General features: G+C 40.7%; 1 protein-coding gene across 1 annotated transcript; it reads left to right on the top strand.

The window, feature by feature from the left end:
* Nucleotides 1-97: 97 nt before the first annotated feature.
* On the top strand, nt 98-16,424 carry LOC103375938 (tyrosine-protein kinase CSK-like). The gene is made up of 13 exons (XM_008306247.1): nt 98-537; nt 7,350-7,450; nt 7,543-7,656; nt 7,753-7,865; nt 10,503-10,722; nt 12,664-12,757; nt 12,880-12,945; nt 13,579-13,678; nt 13,758-13,848; nt 13,933-14,006; nt 14,555-14,750; nt 14,847-14,933; nt 15,394-16,424. The coding sequence occupies exons 2-13, from the start codon at nt 7,436-7,438 to the stop codon at nt 15,577-15,579; spliced, it is 1,356 nt and encodes a 451-aa protein (XP_008304469.1). The 5' UTR covers nt 98-537; nt 7,350-7,435; the 3' UTR covers nt 15,580-16,424.
* The last annotated feature ends 489 nt before the right edge of the window (nt 16,425-16,913 follow it).

The raw sequence follows: 16,913 nt of genomic DNA on the forward strand, positions 1-16,913 counted from the left end.
ATCATATTCTTTAACCAACTTAGCAGAAATGGATCCTTTGATCGCCTATTTTTAGCTGGACTGTCATTAACGCGCATGTGCAATGCGAAATCAAGGTGGGGCAAAAACTTGAATGTTTCGGAGCAGAGCAGCCCGGAGCACACTCAAATCAGTCGCTTTTAATAAGCCACTGCCAGTTATTTTTGTGGCTGAAGTTTGTTTCGTTTTCCATTTTAGACAGAACCACCGTCAGATCGAGACGTCAGGGAGCAAATCTGCAGCGAACTTCTTGTTTCATTGACAATAATGCTGACAGGAGACGAGCCAGCAGATCGTCTCGGCTGGTTTTGTTGAGCTGCTGTTGGACTTGAGAAGTTTCACCTGAGACATATATTTCACTTTTTCCTCATCAGGACTTGATGTTTTTCAGCCTCGACTGTCGGCTTTTCTATTCCGTGAATGGAAGTTTGTGTGCAGTCATTCAGATGAAAACAGACGTCGGGAAGTAGCTGGATCACCTGTTACCGCCTCAAATCGCTTGTTTTTACCTGCCAGCAGGTAAGATCTGAAGTCTGACACTGTGCCATGAAGTAAACCTTTCTAAGATGTAAGCTGTGGGCCAATCAGCGAGTGCAGTCTTTGTTGTTTTAACTGACAGCTCTGATGAAGATACCCTTTATCAGAATACACTGGGCTGTCAAGTATTTACTGATCGATCCTGACTTAAATTCTTCACGTGATCGCATCTCAGTGATTTCTACTCACAAGAAAACTAACACAGACTTTATAGATTGAGTGATTTGTAGACACACGAGGCCTTCCTTCTTCAAGTTTCTGCCACTGCGTGTGACTTCCTGGGCTGAAGAGGCTGCATGATGCAGCTTCTTCACACTGTTGTGTCAGAACATGTCAGATAAAGGTACTGATAATGAAGATCATTTACTTGGTAAGAGTTCATCACAGCTGTCAGGGAGCTTGAGTATATCAGTATTTAAAGCTGCTGCTGATGGCTTTATAAGGCTAGTTGCTCTCACAAAAATGTGCACAGTTGCTGCAGAGTGCTGTTATTAAATGGTAATGCCTCTCCTTATTTAGTGTGTTGTTCTCAGGACACATTTTCAAATTTGCAAAAGCACTGAAAGCAAACAGCAAACAAAAGTTCACTAAAGCAGTCAGAGAGGAACCCAGGAACCTCCTGGGTCTGTTTCAGGGTGATGCCCCTCTGGGTGAAACAGGACTTCCCTCCTTTTTTTTGAAAAAGCTGCACAACCATAGAGATTTTCCCACCAAGGATTCTTCTTTTAGAGTGTGACAAAACTGTAAAGAAAGCTGCTGAAACGACACGAAGAGTGCTTGTGAAACCACAGCAAAGCATAGCAGCTCCTCTGTAATGTGTCATGCACGGCTGCATGAGCAGAGCAGCTTTGCACCGCATAGTGTGCATAGCACTGCTGCAAGGAAGTGTCCGTCTGCTGCTCACACACAGCAGCTTTGACTTATATGGTGTTATTTCTTTGCATGTTTACTTGGTAAAATGAGCATCACCAAAAGTGCCATGAGTGTGTGAAGAGGCTCTGTGTGTCATTTGAACTTTGGATTGCAGTAAAATTCAAAGTTCACTGTGGTGGCTGGATGCCAGATTAAAGGGGATTGCCCTGACTAGCAATCATTGATTTTTCTCTTCCCGCTGCTCTCAAAACAACTTTGTTTCAGAGAGTGAAGCTTTGTGTTTGTTTATGATAAACAGGTGTTATTTTAGGTGCACCGTGTAATTTGTTTTCATGCCTGTATTACAGAGCCCCGCAGGAAAAAGTGTCAGTCATTAAAGTGATACAATGATAGCTTGTATTGCAGGGCCAACCACTGGACTCGTACTTCCTCTCTCAGATCCTGCAGACAGTTGTTTCAGTGAGCCGTGTCGCTGCACCAGAGTCCAGCTGTTGCCCTGGAGGCAGAGGTGATTTCCTTCTCTGAGGAAAACATCTGCAGGCTGTCGGGCCCAGCTGGGGGAACTGTTGGCATGTACGCCTTCTGCCTCTCTCAATTTTAGCCACAGTGTGTCTGTTTGTGTACCTATGAGATGAAAGCTCGGTGGATGTGGACAGAAATCAACATTTCCTTGTCTCTCCACTTGCTCTGCCGCCCTGCTGCTGGAATAGCGGTGATAACAGGGCAGCAGCATCAAAGCAGCGACAGAGTGTCCTGCGGCCTGAGGGTCAGACGAGACCCCCTGCTGCATGTGAAGAAGGGACAGGAGCACAGAAACACAGACATGATGCTCACTGGTGGAAGTAGTGCTCTGATTTATAGAAAAAAGAAAAAACACGCAAGTACCTGCAGTTCTTGATCAAATGTGCATTCCACCACCGAGGATAGCCACGTGAAGGTTGCTTTGTTGTTATTTAAAGTAACAAAATCATGCATGGTGGTGTTTTGGAGTCACTTGATTCTATCACTTTTGCAACACTGTGCTCTCACAGAGTTTGTCCGCAGGTAGACGAGGGAGTGGCAGATCCAAACAAGGCCAAGAAGATATTTCTGCATTCCTGTCCCGTCTTGCTTTGTGCCGTTCAGACTGCGACTGACTTGCATAAGACAAGAGTCAGCTGTTGATCAACAGGTTTGGTGTGAACAATAGTATTGTTATGGCTGACAAAAATATGCAGGACTATACAGTAGTAGCTATGAAAACTTTGAAGAGATGGGAGATGCCACTATTTATCAGTTACTTATTAATTTTGGACTAGATCGCGCCGTCTGTGCTCTTTCCTGACTCCATTTAGATTCATTGTGTCAGTGAGTGTGTTGGTTTCCTGTTGCTTTCAGGAGTTAGTTTCCGACATCACTTCTCTAACAGACAGTATCTCTCAATCGGTTGTACTAATTTGTTGCCTGCGTGCACACAGCCATGTCTCATTGGGTATTTGTGAGGTTTTGTTTGTTTGTGTTCAAAGTAGAGTTCGCAGGCTGATATCAGAGCAGCAAAAACAAGTTGACTATCAGAACTTACAGAATAAAATTCACATTTTCAGCTGAATCGCACCATTGCTGCCCTTAAAGCTGCTCGCTCACTGGGCAGATTGATGATGATGGACTTCTCAGCGAGACAGGGGTCAGCAGAAACTTGACCGACTCACAATGACAGTCCTTGTGTGCTTCCTGAAAAGAGCAAGCTGTGGTTCCATGTGGAGCTCTCTGGAAATGGCAGTGTGAGTCAATGACAGACTGGGTTCTATCCCGTTCACTCAGCTGCTGGTGGCCTGTTGCTGAGATGGGTTCAGTGTCCCAGAACAGATTAATTAAGAAGTGCTGTTGTGTGGCAGCCTTGACCGCGCTGATCCATTTCAGTCTTGGTGACATCTTTCAACAGCGATTCTGGACATATTCCGTTACAACCAATAAATTTTGATATTTTTCAGAATGTCACGAGTAAGATTTCCTGCTTCAAGGTATAACTCATACTGACATCGATGAAATGTCAGACGTGTTTGTAGCAGTGACAGCAGCATGACTGTGGGGATGCCATTTTTGGTTTTTATTCCATCACTTAGGTCAAGACTGAAATAGAGTTCTGAGAAAATTCCTTTGCACTAACTGACTGACTGAAATCTGCAGCCCACCTACATCGGAAGATGCTTTGTATCTTCCCTCATGTTGCTCTCCCAGATCAGCCACCTTCAGCTTCTGCTTGATGTGATTTCTCTCTACCTCTCTTCTGGTCTTCAGCAAGTGAAATCTTAATCAGATTGAGACCAGATGATCGACTTGGCCAGTCAAGGATGTTCCATCTCCTCACCTCTTTGTTGACTCGTCTGTATGTTTTGTATTAATGTCCAATGTCACCCAGTGAGTTCTGATGCATTTGGCTGAATCTGAGCTCACACAATCTCTCTGTATTCCTCTGCATTCATCCTGAGCCACGTATGGGCTCTTTGGTGCATTAAATAACATGGAAAGAAAACAAAACTGCTCAAGTAGCCAAGTGTCCAATTACTTTTAAACCCTTGCAGTTTGGGCACTATTTGTTGAAAGGAGATATGCCTTTCACTCAGCTCTCACATTAAAACAGACACTTGGCACTTTCATGTAACACCCATCATTCTATTTTAAATTAGACGTGATGAAGCTCAGAGCCTAAAGAAGAAAAAAATACCCTCGGTCTCGGCTGGATGTCATCAGCTGTTAGATGAATTGCCGTGAACTTTTATATATACTTCACAGCTTACAAACTGTGAATCTTACTGACTTTGGTGAACTCCTGACTTTACTTCTAGCACAACCAGCAGGTTTACATTTTTGGGTGAAATGTCTCAACACTGGTTGTTGGATAGATGGGTTTGCAGTTTGGTGCAGACACTCTGTGAAGTTTCGTCACAATTACAACATACCGATGTTAAGTAGGTATAATGTAAACCTTCTTCACAGCCAGAGTTTGGTTTGTTTGCATGCTAACCAGAAGGGCAGTTAGGGAGTACAGTCCTCTGCTGAGGCCTATTTACTATCTCACATTGCTAAAGAAAATGATCTTGATCAGGAGTTCTCAACTGGTGGGTCGCGGACCTGTTCTGGGTAGGTCGCGGACAGCTGGTCAAAATTAAATAATATATAATGTGCGTCTCAGGTTCGACTTATTTTTTATTTAAGCTCAGCACCTGCACCTAAACTGGTCTAAGTAGCCAAAAGCTGCCTGTGCGTCCCGCCACTTCCAGCCCATCAGAGCCTGCGTGCACCCAGAATTCTGCTGGCTGTCGAGGGGCAAGGTGTGTTGTCACGCTTTTATGAACTTAAATCAAAAATCGCCACATTCCTCTCTGAGACTAAGTCCCTGTATGCAGAACTGTTTGACAATGAAATGTGGCTGCACGAGAGCATCAGCTGCTGGAGCTGTCATGTGATCAGACGCTGAAAGAGAGATTTGGGTAGGTAAGCCTTTCCCACTTCTGGTGCAGCGATGTGATGGCTGAGTATCCATCCCTCGCCACTCTTGCAGTTAAAACAATCTTACCATTCAGCTCAACCTATTGGTGTGACAGTAGCTTGTCTACCTTGGTGCTGCTCAAGTCACAGCAGAGAAACAGGTTAGACACTGAGCATGATCTGAGAGCAGCTCTGTCTACTGTCACCCCAGACTCTGAAACTCTAATTAAGAGTAGAGCACGTGCCCAGCTGTCTAATTAACTTCAACAAATGACCTGATTAGGCCAAAACTTTATTTTCAAGTAGTTTTGATATTTATTTTAGCCACTTTTGTACATGCAGTTGTCATGGTCCTCCTTAGTTTCTTATTAATTTGTTCAAAATGGAGTGAAAACATGTTGTTTTGTGCCCTTATTTATTTTGTGCAGTTTTGTACACACAGTTGTCATGGTCCAGTTACTGTGCATGGTTATATGCTCTGAAATGCATGTTGCACAGGAAAATATATTGAATATTGAATTTAAAAAAAAACTGGGTCGCGACTTAATGACCATGGGAAAATGTGGGTCCCAGGGTGAGACCAGTTGAGAACCCCTGATCTAGATCAACACCAAAATGTATGAATGAATGAACAGATTCTTTGTTTGGCCATACCCCACCTCTTCACCAAGTTTCATGAAATTTAGTCTGGTAATTTTTGCATAATCTAACCATATAAACCAGACAAACGTCACTGAAAACAAACCAGCAATGAACTATGTATAGCTGAGGCTGATGGGAGCGTCATTTGTTTTGTGGGTATTTAGCCATCAGCCACAGCATTGGACTGAAAGAAGGTTTTGCTTGAAAGTCAAAAATTGAAGGCACCACGAACATAGGTACAAAATTACATGGAAACCCATACAATGGTTAGTTATGTCAGTCTGGATCTGGTGGGCTGACCAACAAACCAAAAGGGCCATCAGGGCCTCAGAGCTACGGCTCTAAGCATTGCTAGAAATATCAAATCTACATAAAATGTTCTTCTCTGCATTATTCTATTTTTTCTTGTGTAATCCTGCATAGTCTTAGACTTTCAGGACTCTCCTTGTTGGAACACAAACCCGTAACACTTTGGTGCATCTTCAGTGTAGTCTACAGTCTCACAGGACGGCTGTGGTCTTGTTTTTCTTTTTGACCCCCTACAGCATGTGAAATGTAACATGGAAGAGAAGAGCTGGGATGAGCAGAAATGGGGAACTCCTGCCTGTTTGGTGGGTGTGGGAAATGTGTCCGGATAATTTTGTCCTTCAATACAGAGGACAGCTGCAGTACTCTGTAGGGGACAACATCGGTCACATCCTCATCACACTGAGCGATGACAGTCCTCTGTGGTACATATGAGGGTTTTTAGTCTCACATTTGGTGTCTGTGAAAAGGTTGGTTGTTTATTTAAAATGCGTGTGACATAGAAAACAGAAGTTTTCAGTCTGAGATAGCTGCTCTAAAAAGGGTAAGAGTGGAGAATGTGTTGCATCTTTCATGTTTTTAAAGTGCCCCACCCTAATGTTGGAATATTCTAAACCTGGGATGTCGCATAGGAAGTTGATTGCACATGTCAAAGGATGTGACCTCATGTAAAGTGAGTTTGTCAGAGCCAGGATTTTCCCTGAGCTCTGACCGTTGAGCCCTGCCACCTCTCCCTGGGAACTGACAGAGGAAGAGAGGAAGTGGGGTTTTGGGGGTGAAGGGAGGGGAGATGTTAAGCATGACCTAATCCACGGGTCATCATTTAACGATGACGCCTCTGCTCGGATTTGTTGTGTATGTATCATGGAAACAGAGTCCCCGGGGTGACTCAGGCCTACGGTTACTGTCGCAGTGGCTGCTTTATTGACATAAAGAAACCCTGGGCTGGATGAGTCCCTCGGGCCTGGTCAGATCTCACCACAAGTTTGCATTCCAGCGTTGGAAGAGAGCTATCTTGACTCCTACAAGGCCCAGTCACTGGCGCTAAGATGGAGAACTAGTGTGCGGCTATTTTAGGTGGAAATGAAGCAGTTTTCCATCAGAAGTGCAAAGTACATCCAGTGTTCCTCCTTTTATTCATTGTATTATTCCAAAATTCATGTTTCTGACTTTGCAATTTGTGTAGTTGCTCTATCAAGACACTGAAAGTTTCTCTTTATACATGCAGTTGCTCTGCGTCATGGAAACCTTCTGCAGCAGTTGTGAAAGTGTGATAAAAAAAGACGACTTGTTATTTCTGCTTTTTGTATGAAGGAGTTATTTTTACTGACACTGTCTGCTCTCAGGCCACTCTAGTGCACTCTGATGATGGCTGATCTGTTTGCTGTGCACTTCTGAACAGTAAAAACCACTAATTCATTAACTTTCCAGAGAATTTGTTAGTTGTGATGTGAATGTTTCTGAAGCGGTGGCATCCTACTCACTTATTGTGTCTCTATTTATAGGTACTGTGCTGCATGTGTGTGTGTTTGCCAGCTCTAATGGTAGCAGCTAGAAAACCTCGCCTGTGAGAGGATCGAACCACCTCAACATGACAGAGGTCCAGGTAACACTGACCACTGGTGCGATTTAAAACTTGGATACACAAACAAAGATCATTTTCTTTTGCTAATATGTCATCCGCCCACTTGTCTGCAGGTTCCGTGGCCGCAGGGCACTGAGTGTGTCGCCAGGTACAACTTCAAAGGCACATCAGAGCAGGACCTTCCATTTAACAAAGGAGATGTGTTGACTATCATTATTGTCACAAAGGTAATGCTTTATATGCTATATTATGGTTTCCTATGACAATAGAGTATGGAATGACCAAATTACTATGTTACTTATTTATTTTTTGTTTTATTTCAGGATCCAAACTGGTACAAAGCTAAAAATACTGCTGGTCGTGAGGGAACAATTCCAGCCAACTATGTTCAGAAAAGGGAAGGTGTGAAATCTGGACCCAAGCTTAGTCTAATGCCGTGAGTACATGTGGTTAATGTAGTTCTTATAGCTAATGTAACGTTTTCTTTTCGGCACAAACAGGATTAGGTTAATGTATCTGCTGTGTAAATCTCTTGCCACCACACCAGCTTTGTTCGGCGCTTGCAGCGATGATTAAAATAGGCCGACTTCGCCCTCTTCCTATGGCTGTGTGGTCACTGAGGGCCGATGGCCTATTTGTCGTGGCAGTGACGCTGTAGTTGTCTGAATGGAGACCACAGTTTGGTTGGACTGTGTTGTAATTGCAGTGCACTTGTGTCTGCTTCCACCTCAGCTTTGCATGAACTTTGCACAGTTTCCTGTTGTTTCTTTTCTATTTCAGACTGAAGTAATCTAAAAAATCTCACCGTTTGTCCACATGATGGGTTTCCGAGTGCACGCATGAGTATGTTTATGAATGACAGGTTTATTTTTAGCGCACAGGATCACAAAATTTAGTTCTGAATGATCTCATGGAGGGAAAAAAAATACCTATACGAACAACCGGTGACAAAAGCACACAGCGAGAGGTTATATAACAAAAGCTGAATGACATGACACTAGGTTCCTACAGGATATGACAAAACATATCCTGTAGGAACTTAGTGCAGCTCTACATGAGCTATAGATACAGAATAATGTGGCTTAGTACCTTTCTCTTGTACAATGACATCTTTTTGTTTCAGTTCCAGTGGAAGAACAATGTTAAAAGAACAGACACGAGTTGAAGAATGCCAACTGATTTTATCACATAACGTGCGGTTCTCAGTACAGTGAACTTCACCAGTAAAGAATGTGAGACAAATGTTAAAGGGGATCTCTGGGCTCCAGAGATCAGGTAGCTTTATGTCTGCAAAATGACATCCCATAATAGAGAACGGAATAGAAAACCTCTTCAACAGTACTCCCCCCACATCTCATACAGAAGCTGTTACTGTTTCTTATTGCAGCTTTCCAACAAGGTTTTTCTGTTTGAAATTTAAATGTCATATTTTATGGAGCCAAATGCAAATACATTTACAGCACATTCTACATTTAAATATGTGACGACCTCAATCATAAAACTGGTCACGGTGGAGATGCAAATCAATGTAATACATATATGCTGAGAACAGTATTTGTTTGATTTGCATTAAAGGACCATTCAAAGGAAAGATAACACACAGCGTTGATTAAAGAAGTAGCAATGAAAAGACTTATAGAAACTAATCGGCAACACGAGTCCAAATTATGGCAATAACCTTTTATGAACCATTAGAAACTCCCATTTAACTGCTCCTGTCTTTACACACTGATGCCCATCTGATTTGTAGCCCTTCAAACGGGTGTAGCCGTTTCTTCCAAAGCTGATGGGGGATAGTCTTTGGAAAAAATATTGGCATTTGAGTTTACATACACTGTATAAAAAAGCAGATAGATTTTATTTCTTTAACAACTTCCTCAAAAGCAAAAAGTTAAAAACACCAAAAATAAAAAAACCTCAAAACAATTGGGAAAACCCAAAAGAAGAAGACAAGGCCTTGGAAACCTTTGAAAAGGTAAATGAAAAAAATTGAAGTAAATGGAAGCAAAACCGGGGAAGGAATTTAAACCAAAACCCAAAAAAAACGCCTCCCTTTGGGAAAAAAAGGGAAAATAAAAAAAAAAAAAAACCAAGACAACAGAAAAAGAACAGAAGACCGCAACAACACAAGTCCAGCCCAGCCTACAATACAAAGACCACAGAACGTAACACGCCAAGCTGATCAAACAAAAAAACTAGCCGAAGCAAGCAAGACAGAGACAGTAACCACACACAAACAAACCAGGAAGCAACAGACACGGAAAGAAAACCCACAGAGAAAGAAAAAAGAAATCAAAAAAAAACAAAAAAAAAAAAACCAGAAATAAAAGTTAAAAAAGCAAAAAAGGAAAAAAAACCTTAATTTTGGAAAAAAGGCCCGGGAACCGAAGAAAACAAAAATGAAACGGTTGGCCAAAAAGAACAACCGTAAAATTGGAAGAAAAAAGAGGGAAACTTGCAAGCCTGAGAACACCATCCCAACTGTGAAGTACGGGGGTGGCAGCATCATGTTGTGGAGGTGTTTTGCTGCAGGAGGGACTGATGCACTTCACAAAATAGATGGCATCATGAGGAAAGAACATTGTGTGGAAATATTGAAGCAACATGGAAGCCAGGAAGTTAAAGCTTGGGGGCAAATGGGTCTTCCAAATGGACAATGACCCTAAGCAAGGCGGCTTACAAAGCTGACTCAGTTACACCAGTTCTGTCAGGAGGAATGGGCCAGAGTTCTATCAAACTATTGTGAGAAGCTTGTGGAAGGAAACCCGAAACATTTAACCCAAGTCACACACTTTAAAGGCAACGCTACCAAATGCTAAGGAAATGTATGTAAACTTCTGACTTTGAAGAAAATAGTAGAAAATCTTCTCTCTCATTTTTTTTTTTGACATTTAGCAAACTGACCTAAAACAGGAAACGTTTAGTCTGATTTAATGTCATATAGTGAGAAAAAAAAAGGTTGTATGTCTTTTTATACAGTGTATGTCAGCTTCTAGTTTCAACTGTAAATATGCTAAGTTATGCTGTTCTGCTTTTTTGTGTCCTGATGCCTCGCCGGCTTTTCTGCTTGCAGATGGTTTCATGGGAAGATAACTCGGGATCAGGCAGAGCGGCTGCTGAACCCCCCTGAGACAGGCCTGTTCTTGGTGCGAGAAAGCACCAACTTCCCCGGTGACTACACGCTGTGTGTGAGCTGCGACGGTAAGGTGGAGCACTACCGCATCATCTACCACAACGGCAAGCTCACCATCGATGAGGAGGGCTATTTTGAAAACCTCATGCAGCTGGTTGAGGTAAGACACAAACAGAAGCTTCTAATATTTGCTGTGTTGAGCATCAGTCTACTGTGTGTGCTGACTTTTAGAGTCCCAGTGTAACTGTGCCGCTGCAGAGACGACGTGCAGTTCCTGGAACATGTAATGAACAGGAAGTGTCAAAGAGGAAGCAAACAGTACGCTGAGGTTCAGAGTTCTAACCTCAAAAAGACACTCGGCCTCTACTCTGAAAGTGGCTCCTTTTCCTGTGAGAAATCCTTTTTTTGAGCTGCAGCTTACTGTATATTGTTCAGATTAAGGTCGATGTGTCTGGATAAGTTCAGTTCAAGTTTTTCAGTCATCCATTACACAAGTTTTCCCATTTGACCAGACAGCCCTCTACTGGCCACCATGGTGCACTGCTCTCTGAGTTTTATTAAATGCTGGTGTGTTTTTTTTGACATATTGAAGCTTTTTTTCATGTCTTCTCATAGTGCTTTGCTATTGTTTGGTTTTGTTTTATTGTCATTATTTTTCTATGTATTGTATTTGCTTACAACCTGAGTACTAATTCCATGCCATCTTATGTTGATACACGTGCTGCTGGTATGACAATCAAGAATCTTTGAATCCTTTAAAAGTGTTACAGTTGTGCACTTTGGCTTTCTATAAAACAAAGCCGTAACACCAGACTAACAGACTTGGTGTTCAAGTTGACAGAATCAAGAGAGACAAATAATTAAACCCACAGCCATTAGACACTTTACCAAGAGTAGAAGTTATGTAGCAGCGTCTTTCTGAAAAGCAATTAAGAGATTTCACCAAAATCTTTCAGTTTGTCCCCCCAAGCCCCAGATTCTCTTCCTGTAAAGACAATTATATATTAATGTTCTGGATGTGGTTCTGGTGTTTTCTGGTGCCGTAGTAACATTTGTTTTAACGAACAATGAACAACCTTTGGGACACCATCAAAAGCTGCTATTTCCACTGTATTTTCATGTGTTTTGCAGGGCTGGACAAATAATCGATTGTCATAAGAGCAATTTGAAACAATGCAATTAGCAAATTGCAAAAGCTGCAATTCAGGATATACAGTCATCCTCAAATTTATTCATACCCTCCCATTACAGATGGAAAAAACAGCTGTCACTGAAATAAATTGAAATTGACAAAAGTAATAATAAATAAAAAAAAGTTATGAAAATCATAACATTGCTTTTGAATTGTGGTTCAACAGAAATATATATATATATATAAAATGAAAACAACAAGCAAACAAGCATGATAGGACCCATAAGCTTGTATTTTGTTGAACAACCCTTTGAGCCAATCACTGCCATCAAGTGTTTTCTGTAACTCTCAATCAGACTTCTGCACCTGTTGACAGGTGTTTTGATTTTGGCCCACTGCTCATCAGCAAAGTGTCTAATTTGTCTGGGACAGTTTTGTTTGTTGCTTTTTTAAATATTTTTTTTCAAACACAATTCAAAAGCAATGTCTTACTTCACTAAATTATAATTTAGCAAATTTTTTATTTATTATTACTTTTTTCAGTTTCTAGTTATTTGAATGACTATTGTGAATTTTGCCTCGAAGGGTATGAATACATTTGAGGATGAATATAAGCATCTGAGGCAGGGTTTCCTTTTTATCTATTATTACCTTGACTATAGAACATGTAATGCTTAGATGTGGTTAGTGAGCCATGAATGTTAAGTTGTTTCATTTTATTTTTATTTTTAATTTTACTACTTTATCTTAACACAGTTACAGTGTTTGTCGTAACTGTTCTATCTATGTTGTCATATGTTGTAAAGATCCATCATGTTTTTAAAATGCATTACCTTATAAGTATTGAACATGGGTTTTAAAAAAGTATATTTAAAGCATATTGAAAAATGTATCAAAAATATCTGTTAGAAAAATTGCAATTAGATATTTTCCCCAGCCCTACCATCTTGTGTCTTTCATTGTTTTTAGCACTACACCAAAGACTCTGATGGTTTATGTACCAAGCTGATCAAGCCAAAGCTGGAGGAGGGGACGGTGGCCGCTCAGGATGAGTTCTCCAGAGGTAAGCCTCAATTTGTCAGTTCTTTCTGTTTTTATGCAGCTGTAACTTGTGACCTTTTTTTGTTTAGCAGAAGCATGAATGTGCCTCAGCTGCATGTTGTCTTCCCTTTAAATGATCCACAGGTGGCTGGTCGATGAACAGAAAGGACCTCAAGCTGCAGCAAGTTATTGGAAAAGGAGAATTTGGAGGCAAGTGGCTTTGGGTTTACTGTTTCTAAGTTTATACTACATTGTGAATCGTTTTTGTGCCATAATGTTAATTAATGTTTAACTGTTTTTAATGTTTAACTGTTTTACATTTTTATTTTTCACCTGCCTTCTCTACCTTGCTTTTTTATCTGTTTTGTATTCAACTTGTTTTGTTCTTGTTTTTATCTTATCCCCTGTTAAGCGACTTTGAGTATCGTGAAAAGCACTATACAAAATAAATGTATTATTAATATTATTATTATTATAAATCTGGCTGAGGCTTAAAAAATACGCGGAAAGAAATGGCAGAAGTTACGTGGCATCCACTGTACATGAAACATTGTGGTGTACAGATCTTCGTCTGAAGGACCTTGTTTATTAAAATTTTCCAATCTTTAGAGGTACAGGGACACTTTAAATATAGTAAAACGCTTGGCTTAAGAACATTTGTCATCCTATTTAGCTGAAATACAGATATTTTCATTTTTGTGTCAGCACATAATAATAACTGTTGACTTTTAACTGGTCCTGCCGTTATGTGTTTGTGTATTTCTGTACTTTTTCAGCTCATGATCATGTAAGTACTGCTTCACTGACAGCTCCTGATCAGTTCATTGTTTATGATCATTCCAGATGTCATGGTGGGAGACTACAGAGGAACCAAAGTAGCTGTGAAGTGCATAAAAAACGATGCCACAGCACAGGCCTTTATTGCGGAGGCTTCTGTCATGACGTAAGGAAAATAAATATTTTCTTATTGTGTTTTAGAATCACAAGTAAATCCAAAGTAACATGTCTTCATCCTTCTTCAGGCAACTACGACATGATAACCTGGTACAGCTGCTTGGAGTGATCGTGGAGGAGAACGGGAGTCTATATATAGTTACTGAGTATATGGCCAAGGTAGGTAGCTGACTGTCTGATCGTTTTAAAACATCCAGAATATGGTTGTGAAATATATATAACGTGTTTGTTTGTTGTTATTAGGGCTGCCTGGTCGACTACTTACGTTCCAGAGGCCGGACAGTACTTGGTGGAGATGCTCTCCTAAATTTTGCATTGTGGGTATCACTGCAGTGGCCTGATATATATCATGTTATACTCTATAGTGGAACAATAAATGATGAGCAGGCCCCTTATTTATTTGTGTTTTGTTCTGTATCAGTATGTTCAATAACACAGGAGTGACGGGATTTTATGTATTTAGATCTAAACATCTTTATTAATTATGCTAAAAATGACCGTTTAGCCTCCATATTCAAACAAGACATGTTTGTCAAGAAGAGTAATAGAATATTATTTAGTTTTTATTATTATTCAGTGTTCCACCTGTTGATTGGTGGTGAATTTGCAGCTTGAAAAGCAGCATTACACCAATGAATAAGAAAAGTTAAAAAGAAAACCAGTTGGCAAATGCTTCAAGAGGCTGAAAGTGTATTCAGCCTGTTTGTAGGATGATCACATTTTAGATAAGAAGCATTGAACATAATGTTTTTTTGCAAGAAAACTTCACACTATACCCTTAAGAATGCCCATGTTTAGTAGCATTATCACCAGAGAATTTGTTCAGCACTCACCAGAGCTCTTCCACATTTCATCTCTTTAACAGAGACGTCTGTGAAGCCATGGCGTATCTGGAGACCAATAACTTTGTGCACCGAGACTTAGCAGCCCGAAATGTTCTTGTGTCAGAGGACAACATCGCCAAAGTCAGTGACTTTGGTTTGACCAAAGAGGCGTCTTCCACTCAAGATACAGCCAAGCTGCCTGTGAAGTGGACAGCACCAGAAGCCCTCAGAGAAAAGGTACACAGATGTGGGACTATTCTGAGCAGCATGCTTCGCCATGTTTATGTGAAAGAAGAGAAATTCGGACCTTTATTTTTTTCTCTTTTTCAATAGAACTTTTCCACCAAATCAGACGTATGGAGCTACGGTATTTTGCTTTGGGAAATTTACTCCTTTGGCCGAGTCCCTTACCCAAGAATTGTAAGTATTAATAGTTTTCAGGACAGAGGCATGTAGTAAATAATAAAATGAGGAATGAGGACTTTGAATGAAGAGAAAGCTTCATTACATAGTGACGCATTACCCTAGACTAGACTTGATGTTGGTAATAGGCAAATGGTCATGTGGCTTTTTGACTTTTGTAGAAGGTACAAATGTACAATATGTGTGTAGTCAAAGAGTTTTTTGGGGTTTTTTGTTTGTTTTTGGTAATGTACATACTGATGAATCAATTCCTGGTTACTGCAAGATTTTGGCAAGCGAAACTTAAAGTTGTTCACATACCCCATACAATATTCATGAATGCATTAAATGAATGTTTAACTAGTTATACAGTTTGCCTGAAAATTCACATTGTGTGGCACAGAATAGTTTGACATTACGTGATCAAAACCTATGTTTTCTGTCGTCACTCTGTGAAACACTTTGCTCTTTTCTGCAGCCACTGAAAGACGTAGTGCCTCGAGTAGAGAAGGGTTACAAAATGGACTGTCCCGATGGCTGCCCTGAAGTCGTGTATAACATCATGAAACAGTGCTGGAACCTGGATCCTGCTGCTCGACCGAGTTTTCAAATGCTGAAGGAGTGGCTACAGCACATCAGCCAAGGGATGGGAAAAAGACAATGAGACATCTGACAGAACAGACAACGACAGTGACTTCACTCTTCCTTCATTTTGACCACTGGGACCATAATCTGGGATGAAAAAACATATCTCAACATCTGTATTATTTGGCAAATTTTACAACAAATAGTGTTTTTATTAACTGTATCCGTCTTAACTCTTAAGAGGCATCAGGGTCGTCATGTCTTCCTGCACTCTGTTATTAAGAGTGAATGATTAACTGTCATATCAACAAGTCTTTCCTTCGACACAGTGCTGCCTCAGACCCGTAGTGCCTTGACATGTTTTCATATCCTTTATGTCCTTTACACTGATATCCTTTGTCATACTGAGAGCATCCTTTAGTTGTTGTAAACTTGTAAAAAGTACCATCGCTTGACTCAGCTGACTGAATCAACAGGATCCGTTTAGAGAGAAAAGATGCTTCCTAAGTAGGAAATGAATTTTGATACGTCATTACTTGCTGTTGTTATTGTTTTTTTTTTACGGTTTCCAGGTACACCTTTTTGCATGAATGTGGGATTATTTTGTTTGAAAGACTAAATTAAGATAACTGTAATTATGCAGCTTTATTTTTCATTGTTATATAATAATAAATGTGTAATTCCTACTTTCTGATCCCTCTGTAAGTAAAAAAAAGGAAGCAAAGTACTGTTCTAACAACACTGTTCAATTTGGTAGACAGAATTTTCTTGTCCATAATTTTCTAAACCAATATCAAGAAGTGTTTTCTAATGCAAATCTTCAGATCCAAGCAAACTATATGGATTTTGTCTGTAGGAGAAAATGAGAATGTTATTAAATGTATTGTGCTGCCATTTTTGACAATAAAAAATTTATTTTGAAAATGTTTTGTTAGAGGAACAATTTTGTAACATCCTTCTAAAAAATCTGAATTTTACAAGTTAACAAATTTGCCATTCATAAAAGACTTTCAGTTTTTTTCATAAGAAGCAATAAAGCAAACTTCACAAGTATTTGTAAAAGACCACTATAAATTAAAGCCGCAAGCGGCGATGGACGGGTCCTCACACCTACGCTTGTCGGCCGTCACGCACGGCGGGGTGTCGCGCAACCCTGCTCCGGGCGGGACTGTGATCCGGCATGTCGAGTTTGGGGCAGATCGGAGCAAGTGTGGCCTAATTATGAGCCACTTCCTGTTTAGTGGCGAGTCGTGGCGGCGTGCGTGTTGGCCGGGGTGGAAACACGCTCTGGCTGAGACTTCGAGCACGCGTGTAAAATTTCAGGCCAATTGGAGCACAGACAGCACGTCTCATATTCTGGTGTTTTATGGCGTTGTGGCCAAATTCAGGGGGGCGCCATTTCCACGCCGTCAC

The sequence above is a fragment of the Stegastes partitus genome, unplaced genomic scaffold (assembly GCF_000690725.1).
Source record: "Stegastes partitus isolate 25-593 unplaced genomic scaffold, Stegastes_partitus-1.0.2 Scaffold3635, whole genome shotgun sequence".
NCBI lineage: Eukaryota > Metazoa > Chordata > Actinopteri > Pomacentridae > Stegastes > Stegastes partitus.

What these genes read in the sequence shown, in the direction of transcription:
- LOC103375938 (XM_008306247.1), top strand. An exon ending in ACCTCATGCAGCTGGTTGAG is followed by an intron (nt 10,723 to 12,663) that starts GTAAGACACAAA and finishes CATTGTTTTTAG; the next exon opens with CACTACACCAAAGACTCTGA. An exon ending in GCTCTCCTAAATTTTGCATT is followed by an intron (nt 14,007 to 14,554) that starts GTGGGTATCACT and finishes TCTCTTTAACAG; the next exon opens with AGACGTCTGTGAAGCCATGG.